The sequence below is a fragment of the Lepus europaeus genome, chromosome 2, assembly GCF_033115175.1.
Source record: "Lepus europaeus isolate LE1 chromosome 2, mLepTim1.pri, whole genome shotgun sequence".
Lineage (NCBI taxonomy): Eukaryota > Metazoa > Chordata > Mammalia > Lagomorpha > Leporidae > Lepus > Lepus europaeus.
Window position 1 is genome coordinate 142,189,541 of NC_084828.1, and position 17,117 is coordinate 142,206,657.

The following is a 17,117-nucleotide window of genomic DNA, read 5'->3' on the forward strand; positions in this document are numbered from 1 at the left end:
GCCAAGGCTGGGCACACCCAGAGTGCTCTGTGCACTGCAGGACTTCTCAGAGCCTTTCTTGTCCCTGCACACTGTGACATAATGAGTGGGGACAGTCAGCCTGGGGCCCCAGCTGCGGCCCAGGGGACACTGCTCCCAGGTCAGGAGGCTCCGCACGGCCAGGCTGGGCACACCCAGAGTGCTCTGTGCACTGCAGGACTTCTCAGAGCCTTTCTTGTCCCTGCACACTGTGACATAATGAGTGGGGACAGTCAGCCTGGGGCCCCAGCTGCGGCCCAGGGGACACTGCTCCCAGGTCAGGAGGCTCCGCACGGCCAGGCTGGGCACACCCAGAGTGCTCTGTGCACTGCAGGACTTCTCAGAGCCTTTCTTGTCCCTGCACACTGTGACATAATGAGTGGGGACAGTCAGCCTGGGGCCCCAGCTGCGGCCCAGGGGACACTGCTCCCAGGTAAGGAGGCTCCGCACGGCCAGGCTGGGCACACCCAGAGTGCTCTGTGCACTGCAGGACTTCTCAGAGCCTTTCTTGTCCCTGTGCACACTGTGACATAATGAGAGTGGGGACAGTCGCAGCCACTCTTGTCACTTGTTAGTCGTGGAACTCTTTAATGCCTATTGGTATTTCTCTGGACTATTCGTAGAATGTGACTGGGAAAGACTCTTCTTAATTATTTATGTATTTGAAAGAGAAAAGGGAAAAGAGAGATCTTAGGTTCACTCCCCAAAATGGCTACAATAGCCAGGGCTGGGCCAGGCCAAAGCAAGCGGCTTAGAACTCCATCCAGGACTCCCACATGGGTGGCAGAGGTCCAAGCATTTGGGCCATCTTCTGCTGCTGTCCTGGGCACATTAGCAGGGAGCTGGATCAGAAGTGGAACTTCCAGGACTCGAACCTGTGTCCACATGGGATGCCAGCATTTCAGGTAGCAGCTATACCCACTATGCCATGGCACCGACCTTGAAAATACATTTCTAAAGGACTTGAAAATGCCTCCGGGCCCTCGCGGAGCCAGGCAGCAGTTCCCAAGTGCTGGCCAGAGGACCAGGCACAGCAGAAGCAGCTGCAGTGCTTGTTACAAATACGGGTTCCCCAGGCCCCGCCCCAGACCTGAGTGGCAGGGAGTGGGGCCCAGAGACCCGGATGTTTAATAAGCCTGCTGGGGGGGGTTTTTTTAGGCCCCGGAGTGAGGGGCTGAAAAGGAAGAAGTGATATCGAATCAGCTGACATATCGCATTCCTCTGGTCTCTCCCTGCCCCTCCCCCCATGTCTGGGGCAGGCTCCACCCCTTCTATGTCCAGGCATGAGCACCATGCCCAGTGTCCACTGTCAGCCTCTCTCTTCTCTCTACATCATCTCTGGCTTAGCTGGCACTTCCGAGAGAGCTCTGCCAACCGTCCCTGAGCACTTCCCCGAGTGAGCCCGGGGCCCAGCCCTGCCCTGAGCTGGAGCCAGGCTGTGGGTGGAGGTGAGGCGGGCAGGCATACATGAGGAAGCCTGCTTGGAGGAGGGGACCCCACCAGGACCTGTTGGATGAGCGTGGTTGCTGAGGCTGGAGGCGTCTCGAGGCACATGTGGGCCACTGGGCCACCGGGGAATTGCAGGGCCTCCCAGGAGAGGCAGGCAGCAGCAGAGTGGCCTGGAGACAGCGGCGGGGGCCCCAGCCCTCACATGTCACCTCCCGCGGGTGCTTGCAGTAAAGTTCCTGCCTGGGCATCTGGCTAAGGAAATCAGCAGCTACTGGGACAAAGACTGGCGCAAGACACTGTTTATCACGCAGCTTCCAGTTGAAGCACAAAGCGCCGTGTGTGTAACTTCTGCATCCACGTAGGGATGAGGAGCCGCAGGAAAGGTTCGGAGGGCCTGGAGAAGCACTTGAGAGGCAGTGGGAGAAACTGGGCAACGACCCTGCCGCTCTGGTCTCCAGCTGTACACGGGAAGTGGGAACCTGTTCTCACATCTGTTTCCGTGTCTAAGTCACCAGGAGAGCCCAGGAGCTGTCCGGGAATACTGCAGGGTATTGTAGCAAGCAGACTCCTAGCTGCCGTGTGGCTTTTCCACTTTCAGCACTCACATCTTTCCATGTGTTCTTGTGTGGTGTGTGTGTGCACATGTGTGTGTGTATGCACATGCATGTGTGTTCCTGTGGACTGTTGTGCACTGGGCTGGGGAACCACCCGCTGAGCACCGTCCCTGGCTGCCAGAGCCCTGCATCACTTCTGTGATCGGCAGTCTACCTTGGCCACACCCAGAGTCTGCAGCCCTGGGCGGGCCCTCACCAGCCCCACTCTGTCTCTCGGGAGGGCGGCTTCTGCTCTGGGCTGGTGGTGGGGGAGACAGCTCAGGGGCATTCAGAGGACTCCCTTTGCACACACACAGGGCAGGCACCTGACCCGCTTCCACTTACCCCTGACTAGTGCTCAGAGGCCTTGCACGGTGAACTTGGGAGCTGCCCATGCGGTGACCAGCCCTGACTGCTGCACCGGGAAGCCACCCACCTCTGAGCGCGTCTGCAGGGCGCCCGCTGGCCCCGGCATTGGCGGCCATGCTCATGAGCTGGGCGGGCTGGGAATGGACGTGGCTCTGCCTGTAGCCCCCCATTGCAGTAACCTTCACAGTCGATTTGATCACGGCTGTCTGCAGCGGAGGACACAGGCCAGGAAGTCCCGAGGCCCCAGCGTCTAGTTCGGGACTCGGGGCTGGTTCACCTCGAGGTTGGCTCTCTCTGATGTCATCGGCTCAGGCTGCCAGCCCTCCGTAGTGAAAAGGCGCTGATGACACTTCGCTCACAGTCCCTGTGAGGTTCTGTCCCGTCAGAGACCGCGCACGGCCCGCGCCTTGACACGGCGCTCTGCACCTGCGCAGTCAGTGTCACAGAAAACCTTGCAGCAGGGTTAGGAATGTGTTCCTGTGGGCTGATGTCACGCCTGCCCAGAGGCGGGGCCGGAGGGACCCACTATGGGTGGGGGAGTCACAGGCCCCGCCCCCAAAGTGGGGGTCAGGGGCAGAGCACACACAGGCACTTGTCCCCACTAGGCAAGGCCTGGTGTGAGCAGCATTCCCACACCAGAACCTCCTGTATGGAAACCGTCCCCACAAGAAGGGGATTTCTCCATTCTCTGGCCTGTGGGAACAAAAAGGGGTGTGCCCCAAGCCCCTAGCAGACCCTGGAATTAAATGTACATCATTTAGCCTGCCCCAAAGAAGGCCACGTGGAAGCCACGTGTTTGCAAGGCCAAACGCTGGCCTCTCACTTGACTGCAGTGGCCGGGTAAATCAGAAATTAGAGTAAAACCTCACAGATGAGCGTGGCTCAGATCCACACGTATACTGCGAGCAGTGGGACCGGAAGGGCAAGCTATTGAATAATTTTATTTATTTATTTACTTGAGAGGCAGAGTTACAGAGATGGAATAAGAGGTCTTCCAGCTGGCGCCACGGCTCACTAGGCTAATCCTCCGCCTTGCGGCGCCGGCACACCGGGTTCTAGTCCTGGTTGGGGCGCCGGATTCTATCCCGGTTGCCCCTCTTCCAGGCAGGCTCTCTGCTATGGCCCGGGAAGGCAGTGGAGGATGGCCCAAGTCCTTGGGCCCTGCACCCGCATGGGAGACCAGGAGAAGCACCTGGCTCCTGGCTTCGGATCGGCATGATGCGCCGGCCGCAGCGGCCATTGGAGGGTGAACCAATGGCAAAAAGGAGCATCTTTCTCTCTGTCTCTCTCTCTCACTATCCACTCTGCCTGTCAAAAAAAAAAAAAAAAAGAGGTCTTCCACCTGCTGGTTCACTCCCCAAATGGCTGCAATGGCCAGGGCTGGGCCAGGCTGATGCCAGGCACTTCATCCGGGTGTCCCATGTGGGTAGTGGTGCCCAAGCACTTGGGCCATCCTCCACTGCCTTCCCAGGTGCATTAACAGGGAGATGGATTGGAAGTGGAGCAGCCGGGACTCGAACCGGCGCCCATATGGGATGCTGGCACTGCAGGCTGGGGCTTTACTTGCTGTGCCACAGCGCCAGCTCCCTGGATGATGTTTAGATGCAGTTGTATTGATTCTAAAAGAGAACTCCCAAATGTTGAATGGATGCTTCGGTGAGCAGACTGGTGGGTGAATGGTTGGTGGCGAGGAAGTACTCCGTGCCGAGCACCGTACTTTATGTTTGTACACACATTCAGTTCCAAAGCAGCCCCGTCCGGTAAGCACCAGCAGTAGTCTCGTCTCCAAGCCACCAGCGGACACGCTGCGGGATGGCAGGACCCGCTTTGAGCCTGCGGTGTCCAGCTCGGGAGTCCTGGGTTGCTGCCACTCAGAACCCACACGTGCGTGAGTGAAGGGATGACCCGCGCCACGCAGGGCACCTGTGCCGAGCCGCCCGAGCGTTTGCAAAGTGAGTTTGGCAAGTATACAGGCTGCTGGTGCCGGTCGTCCACGGCTGGGGAGACTGGGCCGCAGAGAAGAGCAGGCCTTACCTGGCACCAGGCTCCTCCGCCACAGTCCGACTCTCTGGCCTTCCGTCCTCCACTGGCCCAAACCAAGCCTGCACACCATGTTGTCCCCCAGCCTGGGGTGGCCCTGAAACTCCTCCCACCCGAGGCTTCCTGAGCCAGCACCCTTGGGAGCCCAGCCTTGGCCGTCTTCCAGGAGTCCCTTTCCAGAAGGGCCAGAGATCCTGAAGCTTGCTGATAGCAGGCACTAGGATTTTTCTCTTTTTTTTATTTTTTATTTTATTTTATTTTATTTTTGACAGGCAGAGTGGATAGTGAGAGAGAGAGACAGAGAGAAAGGTCTTTCTTTGCCGTTGGTTCACCCCCCCCCCCCAATGGCCGCCGCGGCCGGCGCACCGCGCTGATCCGAAGCCAGGAGCCAGGTGCCTCTCCTGGTCTCCCATGCGGGTGCCCAGGGGAACTCAGCCCTCCAGCCAGGGTTGGCTGAGTCCCGGTGCAGTACGGATTCCTGCCAGCAGGCGGCGGCAGAGCCCAGCAGTTACAAGTGCCCCGCCCTCAGGCTGCCGGGCCGCCTGGGTGCTTCCCTGTCCAGGCACATCTGCCTCCTGTCCCTGGATCTCCCCATCCACAAAACGGACACACGGACACCACCTGATAAAGTTGTCCTGACAGTCAACAGGTGGTAGGAAGCACTTGTCGACGGTGCAGATAGTAAGCACCCCGAGCATTTTCTTAGAGCAAGTTCCAAAGGAATTTCCACCTTAATCACTGGTTCTAGAGCTTTGTCTTAAACTGCCACGGACAGGTCACAGCTGATAAGGTTACCCAAAGAGCCTTGACAGTAATTTTCTTGAAGATGTAGCTCTGTATTTGAAAGGCAGAGTCACAGAGAGCAGGCGAGCTTCCAACTGCTGGCTCACTCCCCCAGTGGCTGCAATGGCTGGGACTGGGCTAGGCTGAGCCAGGAACTCCATCCAGGTCTCCCATGTGGGTGCAGGGGCCCAAGCACTCGGGCCATCTGCCGCCTTCCCAGGCTGTGAGCAGGGAGCTGGGTGGGAGGTGGAGCAGCCGGGCCGGAATGGGTGCTCACAGGGGATTGTGGTGGTGGCAGGAGGCGGCTTAACCCGCTGCACCTCGACGCCGGCCCCTGTAGTAAGTCTTTAGGATGACATTTTATATAAAAGTACCAGGTTCCGGGCTCTAAGCGCATTTCAGGCGCGCAGTGAGCTGGCCGAGCTCATAGGGCTTGGAGAACTTCCCCTCCGATCAGAAACTGGGACTCCCGGCGCACACAGCCGTGGGAAGCCTCTGCCGTTCTCCCAGGCAACCGGAGCCAAGAAAAGCACCCGGTGCGCGCGTCCCGCGGGGACCCCTGCGTAACGCCGCCGGGCGCCGCCCCTGTCTCCGCAGCCACGCCCGAGCTGAAGCTCCTGTGCGGCGCCGACGTCCTGAAGAGCTTCAGGGTGCCCAGCCTCTGGGAGGACGCGCACGTGCAGGAGATCGTGGGCACGTTCGGCGTGGTGTGCGTGGGCCGCGCCGGGCACGACGCCGAGGCCTGCGTGGCGGACTCGCCCATCCTGCGCAGGCACCGCCACAACATCCACCTGGCCCGCGAGTCGGTGCTGACCGCGCTCAGCGCCACCTACGTGCGCCGGGCCCTGGCGCGGGGACGCAGCGTCAAGTACCTGCTGCCCGACGCCGTGCTCGCCTACATCCAGGCGCACGGGCTGTACGGCGCGGGCGGCACGAGCTAGGGCGCGCGGTCTGCTCCGTGGGGCTCTTTTCCAGTTTCCCCCTGGTTGTCTTCCCGCGGGGCCTCTGCTTTCCGGGAAATGTCGGATCCCGCGAGAGACGCATTCTTTGGAGGAGCAGAACCAGCCTCCGATTCCGGAACAGACTTTGCCCACGGGTGTGAAAGACGCTATCGTGGACCGGGGCCGTCATCTGGCGGGAGGGGGTGTGCTGGGTGCCGGAGACGCCCTGGTTGGAGCACCTGAGGCTAACGGAAGCGTCAGCGACCTGACCCGTCTACCCCTACAACCCAGCCTGCCTTGCGCACTGGCCTTGCCAAAAAAAAAAAAAAAAAAAAAAAAAAAAAATTGAAACTAACCTCTTAGTAAGCAGTGAACCTCGGGCCCTGTTTTTGATCTGGCGACCTGGTTTTTAACACCGCTCGGCCGCGCACGCCCAGGCTCGTGATTTCCAGGTTTCTGGAGAGGAATTGAAGCAAAACAGCTGCCTGCCTGTTGGACAGGATCTGTCTGAATGTTTTATGACCGCCTGGCTGTTTGAATATTGGCAAAGCAATAAATAATAAATTGACATCAAAAAGTATTAATGAAAAGTTTCTCTCTTTTCTTCCTTTGTTATATTATTAATGCCCTGATGTACCAGCTGTTGCTCTATTTTTTTTTTATGCTACTCCATGAAATTTTCCACTGTTTTAATCAGACCGGCCTGAATTTAAAAGTCCGTGCGTCACATACTTGGAGCGGAGGGAGCAACTGCTTTTGGGCCCCGTGTGTGTGCTTTTCCCATTTGATGCGCACCGGATCCAAGGCTGTGCCCCCGCGAAGGCTCCAGGATGAGAACAGGGGTCTCACATACGATCAGGACTCGGCATTCCGCCTCCTTGTTAAGGAAGGGTGTGACTCCATTGCGTTTATTCGTTAAGCTTGCTGACCAAAGGCTCCGGGTCCCCACACACCCTGGCCGCTCGGAGCTGACAAAGGGAGACGGGGAAGTGAGAGCGAGCTGCTGCTCTCAAGACAGTGCCGCAAAGCTGGGATTCATTTATTCACATGGTATTTACCTAGCACTCCCCATTCCAAGCACCCCAGGCGCATCGGAGAGCAGAGCAGGCACGGCCCCCACCCTCAAGAAGCTGACAGCCCTTGGAGAGTGGACAGACGGCAGTCACACAGCTGCACCTGCCGGCACAGCTTCAGCGAGGGCTGCCGGGCAGGTGCACGGCGGGGTCTGACAGCTGGAGGCAGCGGGCTCACCACAAGGCCGGGAAGCTGCAGCCTCCGTCTTACCCAGGCCCTTCCTGATAACCGGGAGGGGCCCTCGTGATGTGGTGCGCAGCTTCCAGTTTATCGGTGTTATTCATTTTTTCTCAAAAAAAAAAAGTCCTTCATGTTTGAAGGTTTAGACTCCATAAATTGGATTTGTTCTGTTGGCAATGTAGACGGCAGGGAAGTGATGATAGATTTGAGACCTGATAGATGGAGTCACAAGACTTGGGGATGGATGGAGGCAGCTGGTTTTCAGAAAGCAGGGACAGCATGTACAAAGGCCCTGAGGCAGGAAGGGGGCAGAATGAGCAACATGATGGGCTGGAGTAGTCCTCACCTCCCTAAGAAGGGGTTGATGACATCGTGCACAGGGGTATCCTTGCATTCACCCCACTCCCTGTCCAGCTTCCCCACGGGCTCAGGGCACCAGACGTACCCAGGCTTGGAGCAGGTGCTATTTCTTCCCTGATCCATGTCTGTCACAAGCATCTCACAGCAGGCAAAACCTCAATATCCGAGCCTTTACGTCATCTCTGTCTGAGATAAAACAGCACCACAATCAGACCTTCTGTAGGAGATGTGCACACGTGTCTGTCCACACCCAGGGCCACACATATGTATGTCTTCGTTTCCGTGCTCACCCCGTCTCATTGATGCATGCGGAATCAGAAGAGAAAACAGGTCTTGGCGCTGAGGCTGTGGTGCGCACATGCTGTGTCAACCTCGACCTGCACACCACACCTGTTTCGCATTCCACTCCCTTCCCCCAGGTCTCCTTTGCCTCTAGTTTGCCAGAGCGTTTTGTTGATTTTTGCAAGAACAGAGAAACAGCGGTTTGGGCTCCTGGGTAAATAGAATTTCCAGCCTTAAATAAAAGTTCTTCTGTGATAGCACACGCTTTCCAAACGGCGGGAGCTCTGTATCCTGGCCCGAGGAAAGAAATTTTCATTTCTAATACTGTCTCTGCCGCTCGGGACGGAGTGAGGCGAAATCCCATTTTCAACAGCTAGCGCTCAGCCGTGCCAGGTGCGTTGGGTAATTGGGTGATTGCGTGGCTCCTCCTGCACCAACCCTGTCTCTGCCCTTCGTCTCGCGGGAGTTCCGGTGCACAGATTGTGTTGCGTTTCAGTTAGGAAGTGATTTTCTTGGACCACGTGTGTGACTGATAAACAGCCCATAACAATGCAGCCAGCCTGTGGCCCAGAAGTGTTTAGTGTTGTTAAAATAACCTCGGGGTGGGCCCTGGCACTGCAGGCTGCGAGGACTTGGAAGGGACCCCGAAGTTCATTCATTCACTGCGCTTCCAAATTCTCTGACGCGGAGGTCCACCCATGAATGGAAGTTTCACTGCGAAAACGCTGGCGCGTGCTGTGGACAATGGGAGACGCGTGGCCTTGCCTTATGCTGTTAGAAATCCAGCCTGTGTCTGCTTGCCCCGTCACGCCTGCCTTCTACACATCCCACGTACGCCACTTCTCTTCAACCCTTCTGGCCCCTCCTAACCCAAACAGCCATCGACTCTCCCCTCACCCCTGCCTGGCCTCCCAACAGATGCCAGCCCCCTCCACCCCCGGCTGCTGCACTGCATCTCCACCTAGCAGCCAGGCAAACCTGGTCATGTCGCTTCCTGGCCCAAACTCCTTCCAGGGCTGCCACTAAGATAATGAAAACATGGGCATGCCGTTGGCACAGTGGTTAGCATGCCACTTGGCGTGCCACATTCCACATCAGAGGGCTTCATTCAAGTCCCTGCTCTGCTTCTGATCCAACTTCCTGCTAAGTTGCTCCCTGGGAAGCAGCAGGTGATGGCTCAAGTATTTGGGTTGCTGCCACTCACATGGGAGACATGGATTTGAACTCGGTTCCTGATGTTGGCCTGGCCCACCCCTGGCTGTTGCAGGCATTTGGGGAATAAATTAGCAGATGTAAATGCTTTCTATCTCTGTGTCTCCATCTCTCTCTCCTCTCTCTGTCTCTTCTCCCCTCTCAGTTCTTCAGAGGGGTCTGATTTGGCACTGGCCCATGCATCTGAGAACTTGACTTTGAGGATGCTGCCAGTGTTTCCAACCAAGGCTTCTGTTTGTCTTCCTGGGGCATTCACTCCTGCTGTACCTATGGCCCAGACTGCACAGCCGCTGCAGGTTATGGTGGACACAAGCCTACCTTGTAGGAGCTGGGATTTCAGTCATCGTGGCCCGTCACCTGGCAGGGAGCACCTGCATCAGCAGCCCACGGGGTACCCTAAACTTCGCCTCTCAGGCAGGCTTCCCAGGGCAGATACACGCTCGCTGGAGAAAGCAGCTCGTGTGGGCAACCGCCCGCCCCAGGAGGGGACAGCCGCGTGGCGACTCCCTGTTCCACCCAACGAGTCTTTCCTCCTGCTGTGTAATAACCAGAGCCAGGGACGTTTCTGCCTGTGAGGCCCTCCGCCATGTCCCCAAACGTGGAGGCGCCAAACGAGACACTTCCCCAGAGAAGACGCATGAATGACAGCAAGGTGCTCCACCCCAGTCGTCATGGGGGCACTGCCGGGGAGACCCACCTGGACCGGCCGAGACCAATCCAGCCGGCCACTCCGGGGTATCTGCCCCACAAGAGAAGACTGGAATACAGATACGCACGTGGCCACCGCTCCTTACAGCCAAGCCCGGGAAACGAAACACTTGTCCTCGGCTGCCGGGCACAGGGGTGTGTGGATCGTGCAGTGGAACACGAGTCAGCCATTTTTTAAAAAAGATGTATTTTTTTTTGTTTGAGAGGTAGAGCTACAGATAGAGAGGCAGAGAGAGAGGTCTTCTATCTGCTGGTTCACTCCCCAGATGGCCGCAACAGCCGGAGCCAAGCTGATCCAAAGCCGGGAGCTTCTTCCAGGTCTTCCACATGGGTGCAGGGACCCAAGCACTTGGGCCATCTTCCACTGCTTTCCCAGGGTATGGCAGAGAGCTGGACTGGAAGTGGAGCAGCCGGGACTCGAACCAGCGCCCATATAGCATGCTGGTACTGCAGACGGAGGCTTTACCAGCTATACCACAGCACTGGCTCTGGGAGTCAGACATTTTTAAAAGGACTGACACATGCAGCAATGCGTTTGACCCTCAAAAGCGCACCAAGTGGGAGCAGCCAGGAGCCAAGGACCATGTTCTCTATGACCCCGTGTGTATGAAATTTCAATGGCCGGCACCGTGGCTCAATAGGCTAATCCTCCGCCTTGCAGCGCCGGCACACCAGGTTCTAGTCCCGGTCGGGGCACCAGATTCTGTCCCGGTTGCCCCTCTTCCAGGCCAGCTCTCTGCTGTGGCCCAGGAGTACAGTGGAGGATGGCCCGATTGCTTGGGCCCTGCACCCCATGGGAGACCAGGAGAAGCACCTGGCTCCTGCCTTCGGATCAGCGCGGTGCACCGGCCACAGTGCACCTGCCGCGGCGGCCATTGGAGGGTGAACCAACAGCAAAGGAAGACCTTTCTCTCTGTCTCTCTCTCTCACTGTCCACTCTGCCTGTCAAAAAAAAAAAAACTTAAAAAAAAGAAATTTCTAGAAAAGGCAGAACAGTAGAGGTGTGGAACCAGTAGGTTGGGAAGCTACTGCTTCTTCCTCCAGCACAGCTCCTGGCCCACTGCGGGTGCCCTACAAACACCTCAGCAGCTAATATCTAAATAAGCATCTGCATAGCTCAGAGAAGCCCAAGACACACACACCTGAAAGGCAGGGAGACAGAGCCCTCGCCTCTGCTGGTTCACTCCCCAAATGCCTGCAACAGCCAGGGCTGGGCCGTGTGTGTGTGTGTGTGTGTGTGTGCGCGCACGCATGCGCAGCACGGACCCAACTACTTGTACCATCAGTTGCTGCCTCCCAGGTGGTGCTAAATTAGCAGGAAGCTGGGTGGGAAGCAGAGGTGGCACTTGGACCAGGCACTTCAGCCTGGGATACGGGAGGCCAACAGCCATCCCAGCACGTGAGTCAGGCTCTGTGTAAAGCAGTGCCTGTGAACAGTGCGTGCACCCAGAGTCCCCTTGTACGCACAGACACTTGACGGTAGGCGGGACGCGACACGCAGGGTCGAACGGGTTCTTTCTGCCTAGCGTTTTGCTGCGAGAACAACGCTGCAGTAAACGCGCTGGCGCAGAAACCCTGCCAGCCACTGCTTCCCAGGATCGAGTCCTGGGAGGGGCAGTGCTGGGGCCACTGCTAAGCGTACTTTCGGTGCCAAGGCAAGCAACCAGGCTGCAGTCACTACCTTTTTTTTTCTAAGTGGAATTTTGAGAAATAAAACAGCAGAATCCTGTGCAGCTGCCAGATTCTCCAAAGCCACTGTTGTCTTTGACAGAAGGCAAAGCAGATCCATTTCTTCATTTCAGTGTGACAGCCCAGAAGACGAACTTCAGGGCCTCCTTGGCCTGGGGCACAGGCAGCAGCTCCCAGGCAGGCATTGTTCCCAGTGTTTGCGGGGTACAAAACTCAAAGAGTTTTGGTCTTTGGTAACTCCTCAAACTAGCTTAAAATAGGGAGGTGGAGGGTCAGGGATCAAGAATGTCAGGAATGGGAGGGCAAATATGCAGGTTTCTGGAGAAACTAGAAAGAAAGAGGAAACTCAAGTCCCCTCCCCCCTCTCCAGCTCCCTCTCCCTCTCTCCCCACTTGCCTCTCCTCCTTCCCTCTCCCCTCTTCCCTACTTCCCCCTCCCCCTCCCCAGACTGAGTTCCTGCACCCTCAGCAGCCTTCACACCTGCGCCTTCCTCACCCTCCACCCTCACCTCTGCTCAGTGCGAGGACTCCAGAAGTGTAGGTGGGGCCGGGGGAGCCCAGCTTCCGCAGGGGACGGCGGGACTGCGGGCACATTCTGCAGAGCAGCCAGGGCGGAGCACGGAGCCAGGAGTGGGGTCCCACGCCTCCCCCGCAGCCCTGGAGCCTCGTCTCGTCCCACACAACCTCGCTGGAGCCCTCCTGTGCCCCAGGCTCAGCCGGCTTCTCGGCAGAAGGGTGGCAAGCAGAACAAGTGGATGCTTGCGAGGTGCCCGCGTCGGGAGACCTGTCTCTCCTGACCCCCGCCCTGCCGGCTCCTGCAGGGCTGGAAGAGACCCTGCCTCACAGCCTGTCCCCCACTGCCTACTTCCAAGGCTGCCTCCCAGCCTGAGTATGCACCCCGTGAGGGCAGGCCCAGTCGGAATCTGCTTCATCTCCCCTGGTTCCCTGGGTCAGGTGCCCCATGGGTGGGCTTCCAGATGTCCCGGAGAGGGTCCAGCGTCCACACCCCTCCCACTAGCATCCCAAATGTCCTTGAAGGACTTGGCGTGTTCTCCTTCCAGAATTGCAGTCAGGGACACAACAGAGGTGACAGTGGCTTTGTCCTGGTGGCCACGTCCTAGCCAGTTCCCAGTTCAAGGCACATTTGTTCCTCCCATTTCTCTCCCCCCAATTCTATGAGACTTTGCTAATTTTTCTAGGAGATTTTTTCATCTCTCTCCCTCTCTTTTTTTTTTAAGATTTATTATTTATTTGTCAAGCAGTCTCAAGGAGAGATAGAGAGGGAGAGACAGATACAGAATACTTCCATCTGCTGGTTCACTCCCCAAATGGCCACAACAGCAGGAGTTGGGCCAGGCCAGAGCCAGGAGCCAAGAACTCCATCCGGGTCTCCCATGAGGGTGGCAGGGGTCCAAGCACTTGGGCCATCTTCTACTGCTTTCCCAAGTGCGTTAGCAGGGAGCTGGATCGGAAGAGGAACAACCAGGACATGAACTGGCACCGATATGGGAGACCAGCACTGCAGGTGGTGGCTTAACCTACTATACCACAAGACCAGCCCCAGTTTTCTCATTTCTTATATTTCCCAAAGTCTACTGATGCTTATAATTCAAACAAGAAGGAATGGGAGAGGCAGGAAGGGAGAGGGGCGGAGCAGGGAGAGAGGGAAGAAACGGAACTCAAGCCTCCACGAGTGAGGGAGTGACTGGGGAGTGAAAGGCTCTCTGGAAAGCCTGCCTTCGGCCGGGCAGAGTGGCTGTGATGAGCAGTTCTTCCCAGAATCACCAAACGCCGACATCACATCTGTGTCACCACTGGGACAGCCATGGCAATGATTTCAGAAACGCCGTTAGCACTCACAAAGTCAGGTTCATGGTGTCCGCTGTAGTGAGAATGATGAAGCAGAGACCTTGCTGAGCTCCTGCTAAAGGGAAGGCCAAGGTCGAGACCCTGAACGTGCCCCCAGGCTCTCGGGAGAGCCCCGTATCCAAGGTTCACCTGCCAATCTCCACTGCCAGGATCGGGGTGCAGGGAAGGCGAGGACGACTGAGCGGTGAGACGCTCGGCCTCAGATCCCCCAAAAGCAGGGAGCATGGGATCCTCTGGAGAGCCGGCTACAGGCCACACGCCCGAGTTAGACAGTTGTGCAGCGTGGTGGTACACAGTGACCACACCAGCGATGGCTGGCATCGGCCTCATCGCCATCTTCACCCGGCTTTGTGGAAGGAACGTCGCAGAGCTGTTCCTCCATGCTTATCACATCTCATTCAGTGTCATCACGTCTTGCCTGGGGCCTGGCCACCTCCACTCACCGGGCTGCCAAGGAAAATGAAGGCAGACGCTTTAATGACAGTCGCAGGAGCACAAGTGCAGAGAGAACTCTCTCAAGTGGAGACGAGCAGGATCTTGGTGGTGCTACTCTGAGTCCCTGTGTGGCTTAGCTTTTCTGTGTAACAAACCACTCCAAAGCTTAATGGCTTAGACAGGAACGGTGTGTATTTTTCATGAGTCTCGCAGTCTGCTGACACACACACATGACTGGTCATTGGCAGGCACAGTAGGGTGGCCAGGTACCCCTTATCAGACATCAGGCCAGCCAGGCTCAGCCACCTGGAAGTAGATGGTGGGACTGCCAAAGCATGAGAGCAGAAACCACCAAGCTGTTGGAGCTCCACGCCTAGAACTAGTACGTCATTTCTGCTGTAGATTCTTTTTTTAATTCTTTTCTTTTTTTTTTTTAACAGGCAGAGTGGACAGTGAGAGAGAGAGACAGAGAGAAAGGTCTTCCTTTTGCCATTGGTTCACCCTCCAATGGCCGCCGCGGTTGGCGCGCTGCAGCCGGCGCACCGCGCTGATCCGATGGCAGGAGCCAGGTGCTTATCCTGGTCTCCCATGGGGTGCAGGGCCCAAGGACTTGGGCCATCCTCCACTGCACTCCCGGGCCACAGCAGAGAGCTGGCCTGGAAGAGGGGCAACTGGGACAGAATCTGGCACCCCGACCGGGACTAGAACCTATTGAGCCGCGGCACCGGCTCTTTTTTTAATTTTCATTTTCTCTGAAAGGATGAGAGAAAGAGATAGAGAGAGGTCTTTCATATACTGGTTCACTCCCCAAATGCCAGCAATAGCCAGTGCTGGGCCAGAAAGAAGCCAGGAGCCAGGAACTCAATCCAGGTCTCCCAAGTGGATGGCAGGGACCCAAGGACTTGCACCATCACCTGCTCTATCCCAGGGTGCACAGTAGCGGGACGTGGGTTAGGAAGCAGAGTAGCCAGGACTCAATCCAGGTGCTCCAATGTGGATTGCAGGCATCCCAAATGGAAACTTAATCCCTGAGCCGCACACCCATCCCGTGCTTCTGCTGTTGGTTGGAACAAGCCATGAGGCCAGCCTGCATGCAAGAGGTGGGTGCAAGAGGTGTTGGGAGGCTTTGTACAGCCGCTTTTGTTGATCTAGCACAGGTCTCAAGCACTTCTCTGTATCCCTTATAACTCCTGGTTCCGCCTTTTTAAAGATGCATGTGGATGAGTAGTTGGAAGGCTGGTCAGGAGATGCTGGATTGATGGGTAATGTGGCAGGGTGGGGACGTCTGGACTGCAGGCCGTGTAAGGCCCATGACATCACTGGGTCTGGCCCTACCAAGGCATCTGCAGGTGGGAACTTGAACTTCAATAAATCTACAGCAGACTAATTTTTAAGTGGATTATCTTGTGTGGCCCATGTATGACATTACAAATATCCAAAAGGCCCTCGGCAGGAAACAGGTTCCCCTCCCCAACCATAAGTGAGTGGGTAGGGGGTGAATGCCCAGGTGGGTGGATCCAGCCAGTGAGGGTGTGTCAGATGGGGAGACGAAGGAGGTTGTCTGCATGGGTGATAGATGGCTGCGAACTTGACTTTCACATCCTGCTCTCATCGCTATAGCCAGGAGCATGGTGGCACAGCAGCAAAACCCCTGAACCTGCCGTCGTGCAGGCCCTGCAGCGTCCCCCGTGCTGCACGCCACATCCGGCTTTTCCCTCCCAGGCCAGCTGACTTGCCACAGAAGCTCACACACGTGGCCCGGGACGCGTTTCTCTCCTTTTCTCCTTCCCCGGTGGCAGCCGCACTCCTGCACGGATCACTTTTTAGTGGCTTCCCATGTCCTGCAGGCTGACGCCCAAGTGGCTCGTGTCCCTCTCCAGGGCTTCTCCATGCTGGCCCCACTGTCTCTCCGACAGTGTCTCCCAGTGTGTCACACGGTCCCATGCCATGGATCAGGCTGAGTCACATCAGGTGATTATTCCACTTGCCCTGAATATGCCAGCCTCTTCTTTATTTATTTTTTAATTTTTTGAACAATGGTGTTGTAGACACATGAGCCTGGAAAGCCATCTTTTTGAAAATATTTATTTATTTATCTGAGAGGCAGAGTTACAGACAGAGAGAGATCTTCCATCCACTGACTCACTCCCCAAATGGCCACAGTGGCCAGAGCTGGGCTGATCCAAAGCCCAGAGCCAGGAGCTTCCTCCGAGTCCCCCATATGGGTGCAGGGGTCCAAGTGCTTGACCCATCTATCTTCCACTGCTTTCCCAGATGCGTTAGCAGGGAGCTGGGTCGGAAGTGGAGCAGCCGGGACTCGAACCGGTGCCCAGGCAGAGGCTCAGCCCACTGCACCACAACGCTGGACCCTATGCCAGCTTCTGAGCTCTTGCATGTGCACTTCCCTCCTGGGAGCACGCCTCCATCCTCAGACAAATGCCACCCATCCTTCCAAACTTTGTTCCTAGGCCCAGCCACTGTCTTGACCCTGAGGCACCTTGTACAATCCTCTCTCTGCTTGTTAGGCTGCTGCCTCTTCCTGAGCTTTGATATCCTTCGGGTCGGGTCTCACTCTCAGCAGCGTCCTCAACGCCCAGCCCTGCTCCAGGCACCTGGAGGCACTCAGGGTTTGTCGATTGCATCCGTAAGCTCCAAGCTTCGACACACTCCCCTCCCTGACCGTCTTGCCGTGAGTGGCCCCTGAGCTCAGCCCCTAAAGGAGTCTAGGTTGCCCTCACTGGCTACACAGCATCGACAGTCTTACTGAGGAAGCCGGTGGAGGTGTGGCGGAGCGTGCACAGGTGCACCCGAGGCGGCAGCCCAGCCTGGCTGGGGAGTTCAGAGATTGTGGAGAAATGGAACACGAGGACTTTGATGGGTGGAGGAGAAGAAGAGGGAGAGTACTCGGGCAGAGGGATCTGTAGGAGGAAGACTTGGCTGTGAGGACACAGAAGGCAGATCAGCCAGTGCAGGTTGGTGGGCGAAGGGGTGCAGACGGAGTGCTGGGACGGGACCTTGGGGCCCGATGACCAGGGCGAGCAGGACGCTGGGGTCCATGGCGGTTGTGTGGGTGCCCCACTCCTCAGAAGCCACCTTGCTCAGAGGCGTTCAGTGAC

General features: G+C 57.0%; 1 protein-coding gene across 1 annotated transcript in view; it reads left to right on the forward strand.

The window, feature by feature from the left end:
- The window catches only part of NMNAT3 (nicotinamide nucleotide adenylyltransferase 3), a 96,980-nt gene extending 90,594 nt beyond the window's left edge, over positions 1-6,386 (forward strand). The window contains exon 5 of the mRNA XM_062178801.1: positions 5,850-6,386. Coding sequence (XP_062034785.1) covers positions 5,850-6,193 — 344 coding nt within the window. The 3' untranslated portion in view covers positions 6,194-6,386. The remainder of the gene's footprint in view (positions 1-5,849) is intronic.
- Positions 6,387-17,117: the final 10,731 nt, after the last annotated feature.